Raw genomic sequence first — 21,103 nt, forward strand, 5'->3', positions numbered from 1 at the left:
ATGTAAAAAGTGAAAAATGCGACATTTAGCATTGTCGTACCCAGGCGTGTGCCCCTTGGTCCGAAGCAAATCGACACCCACGAATGTCTTCCTACAGGGCTCCAAAGTTTTGGAAATCGCATGGGGAGAGATCAGGACTTTATGCAGGGTGTGTAAGGGCTTCCCAGCGAAACGTCTGCAGCTTAGTCGAAACAGCCTTGGCAATATGTAGGCGGGCATTATCCTGCAACAGAATGATGCCGTTCGTCAGTCCGCTGCTCATTGACTTCATGGAACACGGCGCCACAGTTAACGCACAGCGGTACGCGGACGCTTTGGTTCAAATGGCTCTGAGCACTATAGGACTTAACTGCCCTGGTCATCAGTCCCCTAGAACTTAGAACTACTTAAACCTAACTAACCTAAGGACATCACACACATCCATGCCCGAGGCAGGATTCGAGCCTGCGACTGTAGCGGTCGCGCGGTTCCAGACTGTAACGCCTAGGACCGCTCGGCCACTCCGGTCGGCGCTGACGCTTTGCAAAAATTGAAACGCATCATCAAGGGGACTCATAACCTAGCAGTTTAGTTCCTTTAATCTGCAAACGAAGCAGCACTATCTAGTCCTGGCGCACAGGAATGTTAACAGACGGCAAGATTCTGATTCAGATTAATACCGGCACACACATTGCCAAGGTTGTTTCGACTACGCTATAGACGTTTCGATGGGAAGCCCTTACACATCCTCCATCCGGTCCCGACCTCTCCCCATGCGATTTCCATATATTTGTAGCTCTGAAGAAAGACATCCATAACCGTCGATTTGCTTCGGATGAAGAGTTGCACGCCTGGGTACAATCATAGTTCCGTAGGCAGCCGTAAACGTTTTTCCATGAAGGCACTGATCGTCTTGTCTCACATGCGATAAATTTATTAACAATTTGCCGTCCGGCGACACCACAGTGGTGTCGTGCGCGAAATAGCGGTCAACAGGCCGGCGACACAACAGTGGTGTCGGCAGCATAGTATGGCGCAGTGTCGGTGACACCACTTTAGTATCTTTTGCATACTGTTGGTGTTTTGTTTAGGTAACAATAACTTACACAAGTCAACAAGTTTTTGTTTTGTTTTTATAAGTACTTGTGCACTTTCATCATGGCAGACGAAAGAGACGATACTATTATTTACGATGAATGCGCGGGCGTCTTGTCTGACGTTCCGGACGACTTGGCCGAATGGGAAGAAGACATTGGATATCAAAAAAATGAAAGTGAAGCGGAATCGTAGGAAGATAGTGAAATACGCCCAGGAAGAATTCGGCGAACGCTACGGTTGCCAACTGATTCGGATGAATCAGACGGAAAAGACAGACTATGATTTACCAAGGACCAATAATAAATTTGAAGGATCTCCGGGTCCACACATATTTCCCAAAGATACACAGAGCGTTCTGGATATCGTAGAATTATATATTGGGAACGATTTATTTGAATATATTAGCAACGAAACCAACAAGTATTACAGTCAAAATAGCAATAGAAGGAAACTGGATTAAAAAAATGCTAAATTTGCCGGCGTTGCGGGACCCGAACTTAGAAAATGGTTTGGGCTTGCTATCCTTACGGGAACTGTAAAAAAAAGCAAGGACTGATGATTACTGGTCAACGAATCCATTGACAGACACACCGATATTTCGCAAAACGATGTCCCCCAACCGATTCAGACAAATATTATCATTTTTGCATTTTTCCGACAACAACTATAGAACGGATAATGCCGACCGGCTTTTCAAAGTGCAATTCGATATTGATTATTTTTCCAAAAAGTTTAAGTCAAATCATCTCAACTGATGAAGGAATGATACCGTGGCGTAGACAGTTAAATTTTAAAGTTTACAATCCGTCGAAAATTACGAAATATGGCATACTCATTCGGATGCTGTGTGATTCGAGTACGAGATGCATTTCCTCATTCAAAATATATTCCGGAGCTGGACAACTTTTAGCAAAAACAGTGATGGAACTATTGACACCTTCTTATGGAAAGTGGCATCACTTCTACAAGGATAATTATTATAACATTGTAGAACTTGCAGAGAAGTTACTTCAAAAGAAAATTCGAGTCTGTGGAAAGATACGGCAAAATAGAGGATTTTCGGAAAAATTAAAGCGCGCAGTCAATGCGTTTGAAGCTTGTCACCAACGGAAAGGTGACAAGTGGCCGGCGACAAGCCAAGTAATGCGAATTCGCGCTGCCGGCGCGAAGCGAATGTATTTGTACGAGACGTGCGGACGGCAAAGTGTTAACAGTTATGGCGATTACTTTTGAAATAATGAACAGTTTACTCACTTTTTTCCATCCATATCGTCTTCATTGGACTGCCGCTTTATTTAGAGAAATCGTGGAAAACCTAAAGCTTCATGGCGAAGAGGGATTTGAACCACCGTTCTCCCGGATATGAGTCGTGTATCTTACCTTAAGGCGACCTCACTCGGTGGATTAGGCTGTCGTCAAGCAAGACATTGATCTCGGGCTTGAGAGGAGCGGGCGTCAGGTTTCAGTCCGATCATCTTTGTTTAGAAGGTCCGTGATTGCCACGCACCACTTCATCTACATCTACATCTACATGACTACTCTGCAATTCACATTTAAGTGCTTGGCAGAGGGTTCATCGAACCACAATCATACTATCTCTCTACCATTCCACTCCCGAACAGCGCGCGGGAAAAACGAACAAAAAATGGCTCTGAGCACTATGGGACTCAACTGCTGTGGTTATTAGTCCCCTAGAACTTAGAACTACTTAAACCTAACTAACCTAAGGACATCACACACATCCATGCCCGAGGCAGGATTCGAACCTGCGACCGTAGCAGTCCCACGGTTCCGGACTGCGCGCCTAGAACCGCGAGACCGAAAAACGAACACCTAAACCTTTGTGTTCGAGCTCTGATTTCTCTTATTTTATTTTGATGATCATTCCTACCTATGTAGGTTGGGCTCAACAAAATATTTTCACATTCGGAAGAGAAAGTTGGTGACTGAAATTTCGTAAATACTCGTAGATCTCGCCGCGACGAAAAACGTCTTTGCTGTAATGACTTCCATCCCAACTCGCGTATCATAACTGCCACACTCTCTCCCCTATTACGTGATAATACAAAACGAGCTGCCCTTTTTTGCACCCTTTCGATGTCCTCCGTCAATCCCACCTGGTAAGGATCCCACACCGCGCAGCAATATTCTAACAGAGGACGAACGTGTGTAGTGTAAGCTGTCTCTTTAGTGGACTTGTTGCATCTTCTAAGTGTCCTGCCAATGAAACGCAACCTTTGGCTCGCCTTCCCCACAATATTATCTGTGTGGTCTTTCCAACTGAAGTTGATCGTAATTTTAACACCCAGGTACTTAGCTTAATTGACAGCCTTGAGAATTGTACTATTTATCTAGTAATCGAATTCCAACGGATTTCTTTTGGAACTCATGTGGATCACCTCACACTTTTCGTTATTTAGCGTCAACTGCCACCTGCCACACCATACAGCAATCTTTTCTAAATCGCTTTGCAACTGATACTGGTCTTCGGATGACCTTACTAGACGGTAAATTACAGCATCATCTGCGAACAACCTAAGAGAACTGCTCAGATTGTCACCCAGGTCTTCGGGCAAAAGTAGGGTGGATTCCTTCAATAAAGCGAAGATCGATTTTGTTATCAAACCTTCCGAAACTGATGTGATATTCCGTCAGTAATGGTCTCGATGTTGATGGGTCGTCGATCTTAGTTTCGTTTAACGAATTGCGTACAGCAGTTACACAACGTAAGTGGTAGCTGGCAGTATTAAGGGAAGCCCGGGCTCGTGACTGGGCATACGGCGTTGACTATCCTGGAGTGAGGATAGACAAACAGACAGCTGGGCAAGCGCAGGCAGCCGGCAGGCCGGGCTTCTGGGGTGTTGGCCGTGGAATGCGGCGTCCCAAGGACACCGGCCTACGGCACACGCGCATCGTGCTTTTTATACTCTGGGGCTGCTGTCTCGTGTGAGACGCCGGCGCACAGTCTGCCAACACCACGTCATTCTTAACGGAGAGAGAACTTCAGACGTAAAAGTAACTACGGGCGTTCCCCAAGGTAATGTTACAGGACCATTATTACTCATTCTACAGCGATGAGTCAAAACATTGTGACCACTTGCTTCATAGCGCGTTGATCTACCTTTGGATTGCAATACAGTAGCGGTAGTACGTGGCATGCATTCGACAAGTCCTTGGTAGTTTCCAGCACAGGTCACGGAATTCCCGTAAATTATGAACCGGTTGTTTGTGCGCGCGAAGCTGTTGCTCGATAGCGTTCCTGTTTCCCGTCGCGTACAGATTAGTCGAATTTGGTGGCCAAGGCGTCAACGTGAGTTCGCTATTATACTACTCAAACCACTGTAACACTATTCAGGCTTCGTGACTCGGACATTTATCCTGCTGAAAGATGCCATTGCCGTCGGGTAAGACATAAGGATGATGGGATGCAGATGGTCCTCAATACCGTTCGCGTAGTCCACAGCTGTCATGGTGCCTTCCATTAATACCATAGGTCCCATGGATGACCAAGTGAATGTCCCCCATAGCATATTTCCGACCCCACCCACCTGCGTCCGTAGTGTGTTGCATGTTTCAAGTTGGTTCAAATGGCTCTGATCACTATAGGACTTAATTTCTGAGGTCATCAGTCCCCGAGAACGTAGAACTACTTAAACCTAACTAACCTAAGGACATCACACACATCCATGCCCGAGGCAGGATTTGAACCTGCGACCGTAGCGGTCGCGCAGTTCCAGACTGTAGCGCCTAGTACCGATCGGCCACCCCCGGCTGGCCATGTTTCAAGTGGTTGTCCGCCTGTATCACGGGGTATCTGGACACAATCATCGACCTGATGTAAAAAGAACATTATTCGAAAATTCCTGGCAGATTAAAACTGTGTGCCCTACCGAGACTCGAACTCGGGACCTTTGCCTTTCGTGGGCAAGTGCTCTACCACCTGAGCTGCCCAAGCACGACTCACGCCCCGTCCTCACAGCTTTGCTTCAGCCAGTACCTCGTCTCCTAAGTATCATATCAGCGCACATTCCCCTGCAGAGTGAAAATCTCATTCCGAAGAACATGATTCATCTAACCAGGCGATAAGTTACAATAGATCCACGATCCAATCTCGAAGATTCCATGCTCATTGCAATCATAAATGACGATTTCGTTAGGTCAGCATAGCAACATGTAGCAATCGTCTGATGGGGATCCCAAACAATGTGCACTGAACGGTGTGGTGGTGCCAGCACCAGCACTGAACACTATCAGATCTGCCACAGATCACCGCCTATCCTGTTTTACAGAGCAGACAAGCTAACAACCTCCACGCTCTATGATGAGGCGTGGACGTCCAACACCTTGTAGGCTTCTCATGGTTTCAACGTCCTTCAACCACTCTCCCAAAGTGCTCGCAACAACAACAATAGCACGCGAACAGCCGACCAGCGTCGCCGTTTCCGAGATGCCTGTTCCAAGGACCGTAAGAAACTGCCCTTAGTAAACGTCGCTTAGCCAGTGGATTTCTCCATTTGTCGCTCATATCATTGCTAAAACAATTTCCCGTTCATCTCTGCTCCGCTTATATACACTACTGGCCATTAAAATTGCTACACCAAAAAGAAACGCAGATGATAAACGGGTATTCATTGGACAAATATATTATACTAGAACTGACATGTGATTACGTTTTCACGCAATATGGGTGCATAGATCCTGAGAAATCAGTACCCAGAACAACCACCTCTGGTCGTAATAACGGCCTTGATGCGCCTCGGCACTGAGTCAAACAGAGCTTGGATGCCGTGTACAGGCACAGCTGCCCATGCAGCTTCAACACGATACCACAGTCCATCACGAGTAGTGACTGGCGTATTGTGATGAGCCAGTTGCTCGGCCACCATTGACCAGACGTTTTCAATTGGTGAGAGATCTGGAGAATCTGCTGGCCAGGGCAGCAGTCGAACATTTTCTGTATCCAGAAAGGCCCGTACAGGACCTGCAACATGCGCTCGTGCATTATCCTTCTGAAATGTAGGGTTTCGCAGGGATCGAATGAAGGGTAGAGCCACGGGTCGTAACACATCTGAAAAGTAACGTCCACTGTTCTAAGTGCCGTCAATGCGAACAAGAGGTGACCGAGATGTGTAACCAATGGCACTCCATACCATCACGCCGGGGGATACGCCAGTATGACGATGACGAATACACGCTTCCAACGTGCGTTCACGCGATGTCGCCAAATGCGGATGCCACTATCATGATGCTGTAAACAAAACCTGGATTCATCCGAAAAAAATACGTTTTGCCATTCGTGCACCCAGGTTCGTCGTTGAGTACACCATCGCAGACGCTCCTGTCTGTGATGCAGCGTCAAGGGTAACTGCAGCCACGGTCTCCGAGCTGATAGTCCATGCTGCTGCAAACGTCGTCGAACTGTTCGTGCAGATGGTTGTTGTCTTGCAAACGTCCCCATCTGTTGACTCAGGGGTCGAGACGTGGCTGCACGATCCGTTACGGCCATGCGGATAAGGTGCTGTCATCTCGACTGCTAGTGATACCAGGCGTTCCGGATTACCCTCCTGAACCCACCGATTCCATATTCTGCTAACAGTCACTGGATCTCGACCAACGCGAGCAGCAATGTCGCGATAAGATAAACCGCAATCGTGATAGGCTACAATCCGACCTTTATCAAAGTCGGAAACGTGATGGTACGCATTTCTCCTCCTTACATGAGGCGTCACAACAACGTTTCACCAGGCAACGCCGGTCAACTGCTGTTTGTGTATGAGAAATCGGTTGGAAACTATCCTCATGTCAGCACGTTGTAGGTGTCGCCACCGGCGCCAACCTTGTGTGAATGCCCCCTACGTCAACAAAATACTGTTCAAATTTGACGTCACTTGAGCAGTGGTTTTCCTTCTACAGCGTTTTGAAAATGGAACATTGTATATGGACGCTTTGTATTCTGGCTTACTGAAAAGGATAGGATTGGCACTGCCATTTACAGAATACGCTCAGATGACAAAAGTCAGCCGGCGGCTGTAGCCGAGCGGTTCTAGGCGCTTCAGTCCGGGCCCGCATTGCTGCTACGGTCGCAGGTTCGAATCCTGCCTCGGCATGGATGTGTGTGATGTCCTTAGGTTAGTTAGGTTTAAGTATTTCTAAGTCTAGGGGACTGATGACCTCAGATGTTAAGTCCCATTGTGCTTAGACCCATTTGAACCATTTTTTAACAAAAGTTATGAGATACATTCTAATTTTGCGTCGCACCGCCTTTTGCGCGGCGGAGTACAGCAACTCGACGTGGCATGGACTCAACAAGTCGTTGGAAGTCCCCTGCAGAAATATTGAGCCATTCTGCCTCTATAGCCGACCATAATTGCTGAAGTGTTGCCGGTCCAGGATTCTGTGCACGTCCTGATCTCTTGAATACGTCCCATAAATGCTCGATGGGAATCGTGTCGGGCGACCCGGGGGCAAGACCATTCGGTCGAATTATACAGAATGTTCTGCGAACCAATCGAGAACAACTGTGGCCTGGTGACATGACGCATCGTTGTTTGGGAACATTAAGTCCATGAATGGTTTCAAATGCTCACCAGGGAGCCGAACGTAATCATTTCCAGTCAGTGATCGGTCCAGTTGGAACAGAGGATCCAGTCCTTTCCATGTAAACACAGCCCACACCATTATGGAGACACCACCAGCTTGCACAGTGCTCTGTTGACAACTTGGGTCAATGGCTTCGTGGGGTCTACGCTTCACTCTAACCGTACCATCAGCTCTTACCAACTGAAATCGGGATTTATCTGACCAGACCACGGTTTTCCAATCGTCTAGGGTCCAACCAATACGATCACGAGCCGAGGAGAGGAGCTGCAGGCGATATCGTGCTGTTAGTAAAGGCACTCGGGTTGATCGTGTGCTAACATAACTCACTAACGCCAAAGTTTGCTAATGGATACGTTCGTCGTCGATCCCACATTGATTTCTGCGATTATTTCACACAGTGTTGCTTGTCTGTAAGCACTGACAACTCTACGCAACGCCTCTGCTCTCGTCGTTAACTGAAGTCTTGCGGCCACTGCGTTGTCCGTAGTGAGATGTAATGCCTGAAATTGTGTTCTCGGCACAGTTTTGACGCTGTGGATCTCTGTATATTGAATTCCCAAAAGATTTCCGAAAGGGAATGTCCCATGCGCCTACCTCCAACTACGATTCCGAGCTCATAGTCTGTTACACTAGTGGCCATTAAATTTGCTACACCACGAAGATGGCGTGCTACAGACGCGAAATTTAACCGACAGGAAGAAGATGCTGTGATATGCAAATGACTAACTTTTCAGAGCATTCACACAAGGTTGGCGCCGGTGGCGACACCTACCACGTGCTGACATGAGGATAGTTTCCAACCGATTTCTCATACACAAACAGCAGTTGACCGGCGTTGCCTGGTGAAACGTTGTTGTGACGCCTCATGTAAGGAGGAGAAATGCGTACCATCACGTTTCCGACTTCGATAAAGGTCGGATTGTAGCCTATCGCGATTGCGGTTTATCGTATCGCGACATTACTGCTCGCGTTGGTCGAGATCCAATGACTGTTAGCAGAATATGGAATCGGTGGGTTCAGGAGGGTAATACGGAACGCCTGGTATCACTAGCAGTCGAGATGACAGGCACCTTATCCGCATGGCCGTAACGGATCGTGCAGCCACGTCTCGACCCCTGAGTCAACAGATGGGGACGTTTGCAAGACAACAACCATCTGCACGAACAGTTCGACGACGTTCGCAGCAGCATGGACTATCAGCTCGGAGACCGTGGCTGCAGTTACCCTTGACGCTGCATCACAGACAGGAGAGCCTGCGATGGTGTACTCGACGACGAACCTGGGTGCACGAATGGCAAAACGTCATTTTTTCGGATGAATCCAGGTTTTGTTTAGAGTATCATGATAGTGGCATCCGTGTTTGGCGACATCGCGTGAACGCACGTTGGAAGCGTGTATTCGTCATCGCCATACTTGCGTATCCCCCGGCGTGATGGTATGGGGTGCCATTGGTTACACATCTCGGTCACCTCTTGTTCGCATTGACGGTACTTTGAACAGTGGACGTTACATTTCAGATGTGTTACGACCGTTGGCTCTACCCTTCATTCGATCCCTGCGAAACCCTACATTTCAGCAGGATAATGCACGACCGCATGTTGTAGGTCTTGTACGGGCCTTTCTGGATACAGTAAATGTTCGACTGCTGCCCTGGCCAGCACATTCTCCAGATCTCTCACCAATTGAAAACGTCTGGTCAATGGTGGCCGAGCAACTGGCTCGTCACAATACGCCAGTCACTACTTTTGATGAACTGTGGCATCGTGTTGAAGTTGTATGGGCAGCTGTACCTGTACACGCCATCCAAGCTGTGTTTGACTCAATGCCCAGCCATATCAAGGCCCTTATTACGGCCAGAGGGGGTTGTTCTGGGTACTGATTTCTCAGGATCTATGCACCCAAATTGCGTGAAAATGTAATCACGTGTCAGTTCTAGTATATTTGTCCAATGAATACCCGTTTATCATCTGCATTTCTTTTTGGTGTAGCATTTTTAATGGCCAGTAGTGTAATTCCCGTCGTCGGCTATAATCACGTCGGAAACCGTTTTACATGAATTATCTGAGTACAAATGACAGCTCTGCTTGTGCACTGCCCATTTTATACCTTGTGAACGCGATGCTATCGCTATTTCTATATGTGTATATCGCTATTCCGTGACTATTGTCACCTCAGTGTATGCCATAGCACTGCCCATTTTATAGCTTGTGAACGCGATGCTATCGCTATTTCTATATGTGTATATCGCTATTCCGTGACTATTGTCACCTCAGTGTATACCATAGCCTGCAACTGCCGGTGTAATACAAGAGCGCCGTGTGTGTTTGCAGTGTACGACGCGAGCGCGAAGCTGCCGTCGGGCGTGCTGAACGGCAACGTGAACCAGTACGGCGACTTCGACGCGTGCGTGCGGCGTGCGCGGGCCCAGTACTGCCTGGCCATGGTGCAGCTGGACGCCGGGCACGGCGCGTCGCCCGCGCTGCGCCGCATGCTGCGCCTCACGCGCTCGCTAGACGTCTTCCGCAGCACTTTCGACGACGTAAGTCACCTGCCTGGTTCCCCCATTCCAGGACACCAAAACAAAAACTTAAGTCCCAGTTCCGTTAGGACTACTTGTGTGACATTCGAAACTGCAATGCTACATCTACATCTACATACATACTCCGCAATCCACCATACGGTGCGTGGCGGAGGGTACCTCGTACCACAACTAGCATCTTCTCTCCCTGTTCCACTCCCAAACAGAACGAGGGAAAGATGACTGTCTATATGCCTCTGTACGAGCCCTAATCTCTCTTATCTTATCTTTGTAGTCTTTCCGCGAAATATAAGTTGGCGGCAGTAAAATTGTACTGCAGTCAGCCTCAAATGCTCGTTCTCTAAGTTTCCTCACTAGCGATTCACGAAAAGAACGCCTCCTTTCCTCCAGAGACTCACACACGAGTTCCTGAAGCATTTCCGTAACACTCGCGTGATGATCAAACCTACCAGTAACAAATCTAGCAGCCCTCTTCTGAATTGCTTCTATGTTCCCCTCAATCCGACCTGATAGGGATCCCAAACGCTCGAGCAGTATTCAATAGCCCGCATCTCGTGGTCGTGCGGTAGCGTTCTCGCTTCCCACGCCCGGGAACCCGGGTTCGATTCCCGGCGGGGTCAGGGATTTTTTCTGCCTCGTGATGGCTGGGTGTTGTGTGCTGTCCTTATGTTATTTAGGTTTAAGTAGTTCTAAGTTCTGGGGGACTGATGACCATAGATGTTAAGTCCCATAGTGCTCAGAGCCATTTGAACCATTTGAAGTACTCAAGAATAGGTCGTATTAGTGTTTTGTAAGCGGTCTCCTTTACAGATGAACCACATCTTCCCAAATTCTACCAATGAAAAGACGACTATCCGCCTTCCCTACAGCTGCCATTACAAGTGTGGTGTCACCGCCAGCCACCACACTTGCTAGGTGGTAGCCTTTAAATCGGCCGCGGTCCGTTAGTATACGTCGGACCCGCGTGTCGCCACTATCAGTGATTGCAGACCGAGCGCCGCCACACGGCAGGGCTAGTCTAGACACCCTAGCACTCGCCCCAGTTGTACACCCGACTTTGCTAGCGATGATTCACTGTCTACATACGCTCTCATTTGCAGAGACTTCAGTTTAGCATAGCCTTCAGCTACGTCAGCCGCGCGGGATTAGCTGAGCGGTCTAAGGCGCTGCAGTCATGGTCTGTGCGGCTGGTCCCGCCAGAGGTTCTTGTCCTCCCTCGGGCATGGGTGTGTGTGTTAGTTCTTAGGATAGTTTCGGTTAAGTAGTGTGTAAGCTTAGGGACTGATGACCTAAGCAGTTAAGTCCCATAAGATTTCACACACATTTGAACACGTTTTTTTAGCTACGTCATTTGCTACGACCTAGCAAAGCGCCATATTCAGTTACTATAATCTGAACAGATAATATTGTGACTCATGTACTGTCAAGAGCGACGTTCATCATTAATGGATTAAAGTTAAGTATCAAACTAATTACGTCCGCTTTCTGAATTCTAATTCCTTGTCATGTTCCAGTCCTCACGTCAGTATAATTCTTCCCCCCTCACGCCAGCCTGCGTGAGCTAAAACGCGTGCAATTCGGCCTCCAGTTGTAACACGGTGTTGGCTCTTCAGCCAACACAACAACAAGCCTGTCCCGCTTCATATCGCTCTGCAATGTTACGCCCAAATATTTAATCGACGTGACTGTGTCGAGCGCTACACTACTAATGGAGTATTCAAACATTACGGGATTCTTTTTCCTATTCATCTGCATTAATTTACATTAACTATATTTAGAGTTAGCTGCCATTCTTTACACCAATCACAAATCCTGTCCAAGTCATCTTGTATCCTCCTACAGTCACTCAAAGACGACACCTTCCCGCAAACCACAGCATCATCAGCAAACAGCCGCACATTGCTATCCACCCTATCCAAAAGATCATTTATGTAGATAGAAAACAACAGCGGACCTACCACACTTCCCTGGGGCACTCCAGATGATACCCTCACCATCTCGTGGCAGGTTGCGGCGTTACGATCCTCGAAGATTCAACAACAGGCGTGTAGAAGGTCACTGCAGCAGGCGTCCTGGCCACGAATGTAAAACCTAATTTACACGACGACACTACGTTGCAGGCAACTGCACTACCGACCACTGCGCATGCGCGTCACACGTTTGCGCAACTCGTTGCTGAATCTAAACACTTTCGGCGTGTTCCAACTTTGGTGACACTAGTTGCATGAGTTTTGAGGTTATGTGTGTTCGTAGAATGTAGAAAATCTGAAATATGAAGTGGGGAACGGAAGATAATGTTAGCTTTTTGGACGTTTGTGCTTTGCTTAGGTGTTTGTGGGAATTCAGTGATGCTGATTACAAAAATAAGCAACATATTGCTGCCGCTGAGACCACATAGATGGTTTGACAATATCTGAGCTACAGGGCAAAATTTATTGAGTTAGGTGCACATATACAACTGAATTAAGAAAAATACAAGGAAGTGTAATTCTAGCTGTGGCAATGCTCTCGTCTACAAGACTAAAATCCCATCGTTCTACTTGGCCAACTCTTTGTTAACGAATATTGTTGACAGGAGAGAAAGCTATACAAATTCAAGAAGCTGCTTTCTTTATTCAAAATTCATCTATTTAAAACGTCGCTGCAGTGCTCCCCATTCACATACGTTAGAATTTTGTAGTATTGCCACTGTAAAGATCTGTCTTCAAGAGAATAGTTTGCAAGCCATTCTCTTCTTAATGCGGCCTGCTTCGATTCATTATTGTTGCTTGGTTCAGATGACTCTGAGCACAATGGGACTTAACTGTTGTGGTCATCAGTCCCCTAGAACTTAGAACTACTTAAACCTAACTAACCTAAGGACATTGCACACATCCATGCCCGAGGCAGGATTCGAACATGCGACCGTAGCGGTCGCGCGGTTCCAGACTGTAGCGACCAGAGCCGCTCGGCCACTCCGGCCGGCAATTATTGTTGCTAATGTTAATAATTACTACTGTTAATGTTAATAATTATTGGTGTCAAAAAATAGCGTCATCACCAACTAAAACCGTATCTTATAACATGACGAGTGTTCTAGATTGTAATGCACGCAATATGATATGTAATTTCAGTTCTGGCGACAGTGCTTCATGCATTACAGTACCTTTATTCCTTTTCGCATAATTAACTCTATTTAGAAGAAACGTGAACAGTTCCGGTGACATTCTAAGATAATTAAAAGAACTTATTGGATCTTCCGTTATAAATTACCTCATCAAGGATGCTGAGCAACCGAGCTGACGTCTTTTCTTCATCCAGTCACGAATCGAAACACCTTTCTTATTTTTTTCTTATGCAGCGATTCCACGCAACAAGCTTTAAGTCCATCACAACTCGTGCGACGTGCAGCTGCCAAAACTTTCATTTCAGACACGACTCAGGGACCCACAAAACGACGAAACTGAATTTATACTGGTGTCGCCGTGTCAACAGTCATATATGAAACCACTTGCGTGCAACTCATTCCACGCAACGAGTGGCGCAACCCAATGTCGTCGTGTAAACTAAGCTTAACAATAGGTGTCTGACTTTCGTCGAAAAATAGCTGTGGAACAGCGAGGCAACGTCAAAGTTTGTGTTTGTGAGCGAGGATTCGTTGAATTTGACCCGAATACCGAGAGACAGGTTCCTAGTTGCTGTTCCACGACCACGTCCCACCCCACAGAGTGAAGATCGTACGCGAGTTTTTGGCTAGCAAAGGGATCACAGTCCCGGATCACCCACTGTATTCACCGGATGTGGCCAAAGCCGAATACTGGTTGTTCCCCAAACTGAAGCTGGCAATGAAATGATACCGTTATGACGCAGTTAAGGACATCCAAAACAATTGTACTGCAGTACTAATTGCAAGTCCAAGAAAACACTACGTTGACTATTTCAAAACGCTTTTAAAACGATTTCAGTTACGCACTGATTCAGGGGGAGACTGTTTTGAATAAATACAGATTTCCTTAACATAATCCACGACTTTTAGTTTTCATAGACACAGTCCTTACGGATACTGGACACAGTGTATAAAATATGAGGCTCATCCAGAAAGTAAGGAACGACTGCGTACCACACCCAGAACAGATTGCTCGCCACTGCTCACGGGAGCCAACCAGTTAGCTCCTTTCCGTCACAAGGCAAACTACCCATCGCACCACCTTCAGGTTTAGTGGTAAACTGGCCCAGTGGATAGCCCTCAAAAACTGAACACGGATCAAGCATCAAAACAGGAAGAAGGTGTACTGAACTGAGAAGAAAGAAGCAAATAGAAACATTGAACGGTCCAAACTCAAGATGTGCAACATCGAGCAACTTGTCAGAACCACGACGTCGTGGTTGTGTGGTCAACGTGTTAGATTGTAAACCGGGAGAGGCGCGTTCAAACCTCCCTCCCGCTCCATATGATGGCTTGGTTCAAATGGCTCTGAGCACTACGGGACAAGTGCTGTGGTCACCAGTCCCCTAGAACTTAGAACTACTTAGACCTAACTAACCTAAGGACAGCACACACATCCATGCCCGAGGCAGGATTCGAACCTGCGACAGTAGCGGTCACGCGGTTCCAGACTGTAGCGCCTAGAACCGCACGGCCACTCCGGCCAGCCCCGCTCCATATATATATATATATATATATACTGTCGGTCCGGTGATTGTGTGTCTGTTCTCCTTCTGTAGTCTTGGCAGCTGTCTTACTATATATTGCTTATAGAATATGAGTCTTGAGGTAAGAATATATTGCCGTCGCAAGTAAATGTTATGAATAATGAGGGTAGGCGAGACCTCTCACAGAAATGAAAATAACAAATAAACGGGTATGAATTATGTTACAACGAAGGAATTCAAGAGTCAAAACTTCCAAAACGGAACGCAAGAGACATAACATGTAATATTTGTGTAGAACAAATAGAAGGTACGTACGTCTGGAGGTCTCTTCGTTACACGTCGCTGTTACAAACGGACGTTACACAACGATACAGACACAACTTTGAGTACAGCGAACAGACACGTCAGTGACGTGCCGAAAAGTTCATAATTTTGTGGGGAAAAAAAAATAGGTCGTAAAGGAGATTTGAACCCGAATCTGCCGCTTCGCAGCCCATCACCATAATATGACCACGGCACCATAGTCATTCACAACCGCACAATGTTGTACATGTTGAACTTGGACCGTACACTGTTTCTATTTTGCTTCTTTTTTCCACAGTTTAGTACACCTTCTTCCTGTTTTCATGCTTCATCTGTGTTCAGTTTTTGACGGGCTACCAATGGGCCATCTTAGCACTAAATCTGAGGGGGTGCAATGGGAAGTTTCCATTGTCAGTGTGAGCCGAGTTTTGTTGCCGAGCTGTCACTCCACTTTGTTCTGTAACCTTTCCAAATAGCGGCGCCCATTTAAAATCCCGCAAAATGCGTAGTACGTAGTGTCATTCGTTTTCTGAATGCACAAAATGTTCCTCCCAGCGAAAATTATAAGCAAATAAAGAACGTTTTTGGAGGTAGTGCAATGAGCGGAACTTCAGTGACATGAAATGTTGTCAGCAAAAGTGTTTTTGATTCACGACAATGCGCAGCATCATGCATCAGCTCGAACACAGAAAGAAGTTTAACGTCTTAAGAGAGAAATATTTGGACATCCTCCATACAGCCCTGACTTGGTATCGGTGATTTTCGCTTATTCCCGAAATTAAAGGAAATAGTTCGCAAATGATAAATACCCCTAACAAGCAATCAAATCTTTGGCGGAGAAGAGGAGTACAACACGAGGATTGAAAAACTGATCCCCTGTTACAATGAGTGCTTTGACAGTTATGGTGACTACATTGAAATTTAGAGTAAAGTCCTGTAACTTTGTGTATAAAGTTTTGTGTTGATATCTTTCGTTTTTAATTAGTTATGCCAAAACGTTCTTTACATTCTGAACGACACTCATATGTCTTTAGCTTAATATAGGGTTATTCGTAAATACCCCCAGGATTTCACAACACAGGCCGAGCGGTTCTAGGCGCTTCAGTCCGGAACCGCGCGACTACTACGGTCGCAGGTTCGAATCCTGCCTCGGGCATGGATGTGTGTGATGTCCTTAGGTTAGTTAGGTTTAAGTAGTTGTAAGTTCTAGGGGACTGATGACCTCAGATGTTAAGTCCCATAGTGCTCAGAGCCATTTGAACCATTTTTTTTCACAACACAACCGTCCAAAAACTATAAGAAATACAGTAAGAATAAAAAGTTTTTAATTAACGTTACAGGTGTTCAGTAGGGGCGCCTTTTGTGATGCGGCAACCGTCAATATGCTCGTGCATTTCACTAAATTAATGTCCTTCGTGATAGCTTCTTTACATTTGGTCGTCTGTTATTGCAACACCAATCCATTGCTATTTAAGGTCATGATACACAATAAGGGCGTGTACAATATTGTAACATTGAGGACTTTCGAAACATCTAAGAGGACGATGAAATGCTTTTCCATCTAATGTACTTGCCTTTTCTCCCAGTGATGATTGTCTGAGCGACTGAAACCGATAGCGAATAAAAGTTTATTTATGCAACTGATGGTTAAAAATGTAGTTCTTAAAATTAAACGTTTCATGAAAATCGCCGCTGTGGGAAGGCGCAACGCAGCCCACTTTGGAAATATATTCACTGGATTGCCTATCTGCAGGTACTAACTAATTCGATGTGGCAACACGGAGAGGATCATTTGTGTACATTTTCTGACACGCCTGCCACCCCCCCTCCCCCCCCCCCCCACCAAGTGGTGCACTCTCCAACTTCAGCACGTGCTTACTCCGAATCGAAACTTGACGAAACACTATCTTCTGGTAAGTCTCATTATTCTGTATGTTATGTAGTTTTGGGTCAATCGTCTTCTGAAACCCTGGAGGTGCCTACGGTTACCCTTGTACGGCGGTGCGGGTCCCCTATAATTGTAAAAGGTGGAGATGTAATTATTTTGTATGGGCTTATTCACATGAAGTTGACAACTCATACGAAATAGTCAGCTTTCACCTCTCAAACCTGTAGCTCTATCGCATCACATTCCCACTGGTGTCTGGTCAAACACATAGCACTTAAGTTGGCGAAACCGCAAAGGCTTTTAAAACAAATTTTTTTCACTTTGAAATGAGCTCGATTTCGTCGAAAACCGATTTCTTCCATAACTCATTTCCTCCAAACCATAAAAAATAATTTTCCTAATACCGAGGTCGCTTTTACGATGTATCTACCACTTATGATTACAATGATCGTAAACAGCAGTGGAAACAGCTTGTTTTTAGAACTGAAGCTGATCGAAAACAGGCCTCGAACCGCCACGTGGATAGACAGGCTCAACTTTTTCGCTCTACTCAGTATTGAAAGTGATTTTCTGAAGACAACGAAATTCTGAAACACTATAAGTCGCTTCATTAATATGAAATGTATGTGTAAAACAAATAGCCAACAAGATTAAAACTTATATTTTTAGTTTGGTAATTTGGAACAGTATTGTATTTGAATTAAATATCGATAAAAGTTACTTGGTTGATAGATTCGTTACCCTGCATTTTCCTACCAAATACACTTGCTTATAGTTATAATATTAAAAAAAAATTGAAGTACTGATTTTTGTAAGGACACGAATCTCAAAAAATATAGTTGCTCAGAGCTATGTTAATAAATGATTACATTTTGTCATTTTGTAATCTTATCAGCTCATTAAATCGTAAAATGTACAGACAAATTTTATAAAATTGAATAATAAACTTTGAATACTGTGTAGCAGATGAGTTTTGCTACTTGGACAGCAAAAAACTGACGGTGGGCAAATTAGAAGGAATATAACATGCAGACTGGTTGCAGCAAGAAAGTAATTTCTGAAAAGGAGGAATTTGTTAACATCGAACACCAACAAACTTTGATTCCATAAGGAACTGTTGTGAACAACGAGCGTAGACTATAAGGAAGGCGAGGCACATAGCAATTAGTCGCAATCCCATTAGTTTTTATTACTCTCACATATACCTCGATTTTGGCTATAAGTAGCCATTTTCAATGTATTTGAGTTACAATCCAACAAACTCGCGGTAGTACCATCTTACTGGAAAAGATGCAGAATGAGACGTTCCTTCTGCCCATACATCAATAAGATCGTAAGGTGACATACTCCGCGAGTTTCAGCCGGCGGACTCTCGGTTTGAGCGGTTCTAGGCGCTTCAGTCCGGAACCGCGCGACTGCTATGGTCGCAGGTTCGAATCCGGCCTCGGGCATGGATGTGTGTGATGTCTTTAGGTTAGTTAGGTTTAAGTAGTTCTAAGTTTAGGGGACTGATGACCTCAGATGTTAAGTCCCATAGTGCTTAGAGCCAGTTGAACCAGTTGATCTGTTAGCAGCAGGCACATAACATCAACTGCTTAGTGTTCGTCACGTATTTGGTGTCCGGTACAGTACAATGGAAGTGTGCTCCGATGCGGAATTGTAAGACGCACACTTCCTGTACGGAATGGCAGAAGGTAATGGCCGTGGCGCTCAGCCTATGTATCGGGAGAGATTTCCAGAACGGCAGTGCCCCAAGAGGAGGATGTTTGAAGCCATTGGGAAGCGTGGGAGGTTTAATCCTACCACTCGCCACTGGGCGATGCCTGGAAGGACGAGGATATCTCATCTGAAGGAGGAACTTCTTCGTACAGTTGACAACCCTACTGTTAGCGTAAGACAGTTAATTTGACCAAGTAATGTTGACCACATGACTTATGGAGAGTGCTACGTGAGAAGCTGCTACATCCGTACCATGTACTTTGCGAGCAGGCACTAGTAGCAGTTGATTTTACAGCACGGGTACACTTCTGCAAATGGTTCATTCAACAATGTGTCAAACTTATCTTTAGTGCGAAAGTGCTGTTCACGGATGAGGCTTCGTTGATTAATGCGTTGAACAGTTGCACAAACAGAGCTCTAACGTGAAATAAAGTCGTTTCCAGGCCCATGTCCATTTTTTCTAACATTTTTATCATCTGCCTGTGAGGAATGTTTCCTGAAAGTCTGATCATACGTTTTTGTTACACTCTTTACAGTGAATAAGAAAATTTCTTAAGGCACTCGGCGTATGTTTTCACCTATGGGTTCAAAAATGGCCCTGAACACTATGGGACTTAACATCTGAGGTCATCAGTCCCCTAGACTTAGAACTACTTAAACCTAACTAACCTAAGAACATCACACACATCCATGCCCAAGGCAGGATTTGAGCCTGCGACCGTATCAGCAGCGCGGTTCCGGACTGAAGCGCCTAGAACCGCTCGGTCACATCACCTCTGGGCATGACATTATAAGCCACTCCCTGCCGTGTGTTTCTTAGACTATCAGAAGATTCTGTTACTCAGGTACGCCTTTTATTGGAAAATAATTTTCGAATTCGCGCAAGAATTCTTCCGTGTTTTCGCTGCGATTGCAGCTGAAAATCTATGCTAGACGCTAGGACGATCACGCATCCGTAGATACACTACTTATAAATTCGAGGACGCTGTTCTCTAAAGTTCAGCTTCACCTCGTAATTACATCGCTGCATTCCCTTTTGTGTTACTTAAATCACTCAGTTCTCTCTGGGGAACGGTCGAAATTTTTTCTTGTTTTCTTGACAAGTCGTATACTTCCAGATTAGTATTTGTGATTGTAACTTCAATAACACCGACGTGTTCCTGTTCTAGTGTGTGTGTGCCCGTCCTATCGTTTCTGTGCTCGTCTAAGTTTGCTGTCATCTCAAAAAATGGTTCAAATAGCTCTAAGCACTATGGGACTTATCCTCTGAGGTCATCAGTCCCCTAGACTTAGAACTACTTAAACCTAACTAACCTAAGGACATCACACACATCCATGCCTGAGGCAGGATTCGAACCTGCGACCGTAGCAGCAGCGCGGTTCCGGACTGAAGCGCCTAGAAGCACTCGGTCACAACGGCCGGCTGCTATCATCTCATACCTCAGATTCTATAGTTATACCAGTCTATTTCCTCGTGGATCCTCGTGGATTCCATCATGCAGATTTCTTAGACGCTTTTTCGCTTTTTAAATCTGTGACCACTTCCTAATTGTGATAATCTTTCCGTAAGTTTTGCATGTATCTAGCCATTTCGAAAGTACTGTAATCCCTCCGTTGTCGCTTGAAACGATTGTGACCAATTTCTCTATTCCTCTTTTCCACACGAAATACCTGACCTTTCACACACACGTCTGTTCATTTCATCGTTCTGACCCGTTACTTGTGACGTATTGCATTGAGAAGCCGCTTACAAAATTCTGTCAATAATTGTGTTCTGTTTTCTGACTACAATTGAACAAACAACTACTTCTGTCGAACACGTCCTAAATGCACTCTTCATCCAGGGTATGGAACCTGGCGTGGATGCAGTGACTAAATAGAACAGTGCGAAGTGATAAAGTGATAAACACTGGGCTTGCCGTCTGAAGAAACGGGATTCAAATTGCTGCCTGGCCATCTGGATTCAGGTTTCCTGTGGTTTCGTACAGCATTTCAAGCGAATTCCAAGATGATTGCTCCAAAAAACCTAAACTTTGTCCAGCAGAACCACTGCTCGCTCTCGAGTAACCTCGAAGTGGACGAGACAAACTTTAATTTTCTTTCCTTTGATCCAGTCGAAGAGCAGTAGTAATCTCGCATTTATCAGTAAAACACTGCAGTAGTTGGATGCCTGTTTCCACGTCGTAGCTGTCAGATATTTCTACCGAGCCGGCAGGGACGTACGGTATAGGTTTACGACACGCGTTAAGTGACGCATGAGAACACAGCATTTTCCTGTGTGAAGTGTGTCCGGTTGTTAACGGCGAGCTGTTTTTCAACCGAGGCGTGTGTTAGGGCGATGCTGT

At 45.7% G+C, this 21,103-nt stretch overlaps 1 protein-coding gene across 1 annotated transcript in view; it reads left to right on the plus strand.

Moving 5' to 3' along the window:
* The window catches only part of LOC126249175 (nose resistant to fluoxetine protein 6-like), a 422,987-nt gene that overhangs the window by 285,613 nt on the left and 116,271 nt on the right, over positions 1-21,103 (plus strand). The window contains exon 5 of the mRNA XM_049950831.1: positions 10,008-10,216. Within this exon, the coding sequence (XP_049806788.1) occupies positions 10,008-10,216 (209 nt within the window). The remainder of the gene's footprint in view (positions 1-10,007; positions 10,217-21,103) is intronic.

Source organism: Schistocerca nitens, chromosome 3 (genome assembly GCF_023898315.1).
Source record: "Schistocerca nitens isolate TAMUIC-IGC-003100 chromosome 3, iqSchNite1.1, whole genome shotgun sequence".
NCBI lineage: Eukaryota > Metazoa > Arthropoda > Insecta > Orthoptera > Acrididae > Schistocerca > Schistocerca nitens.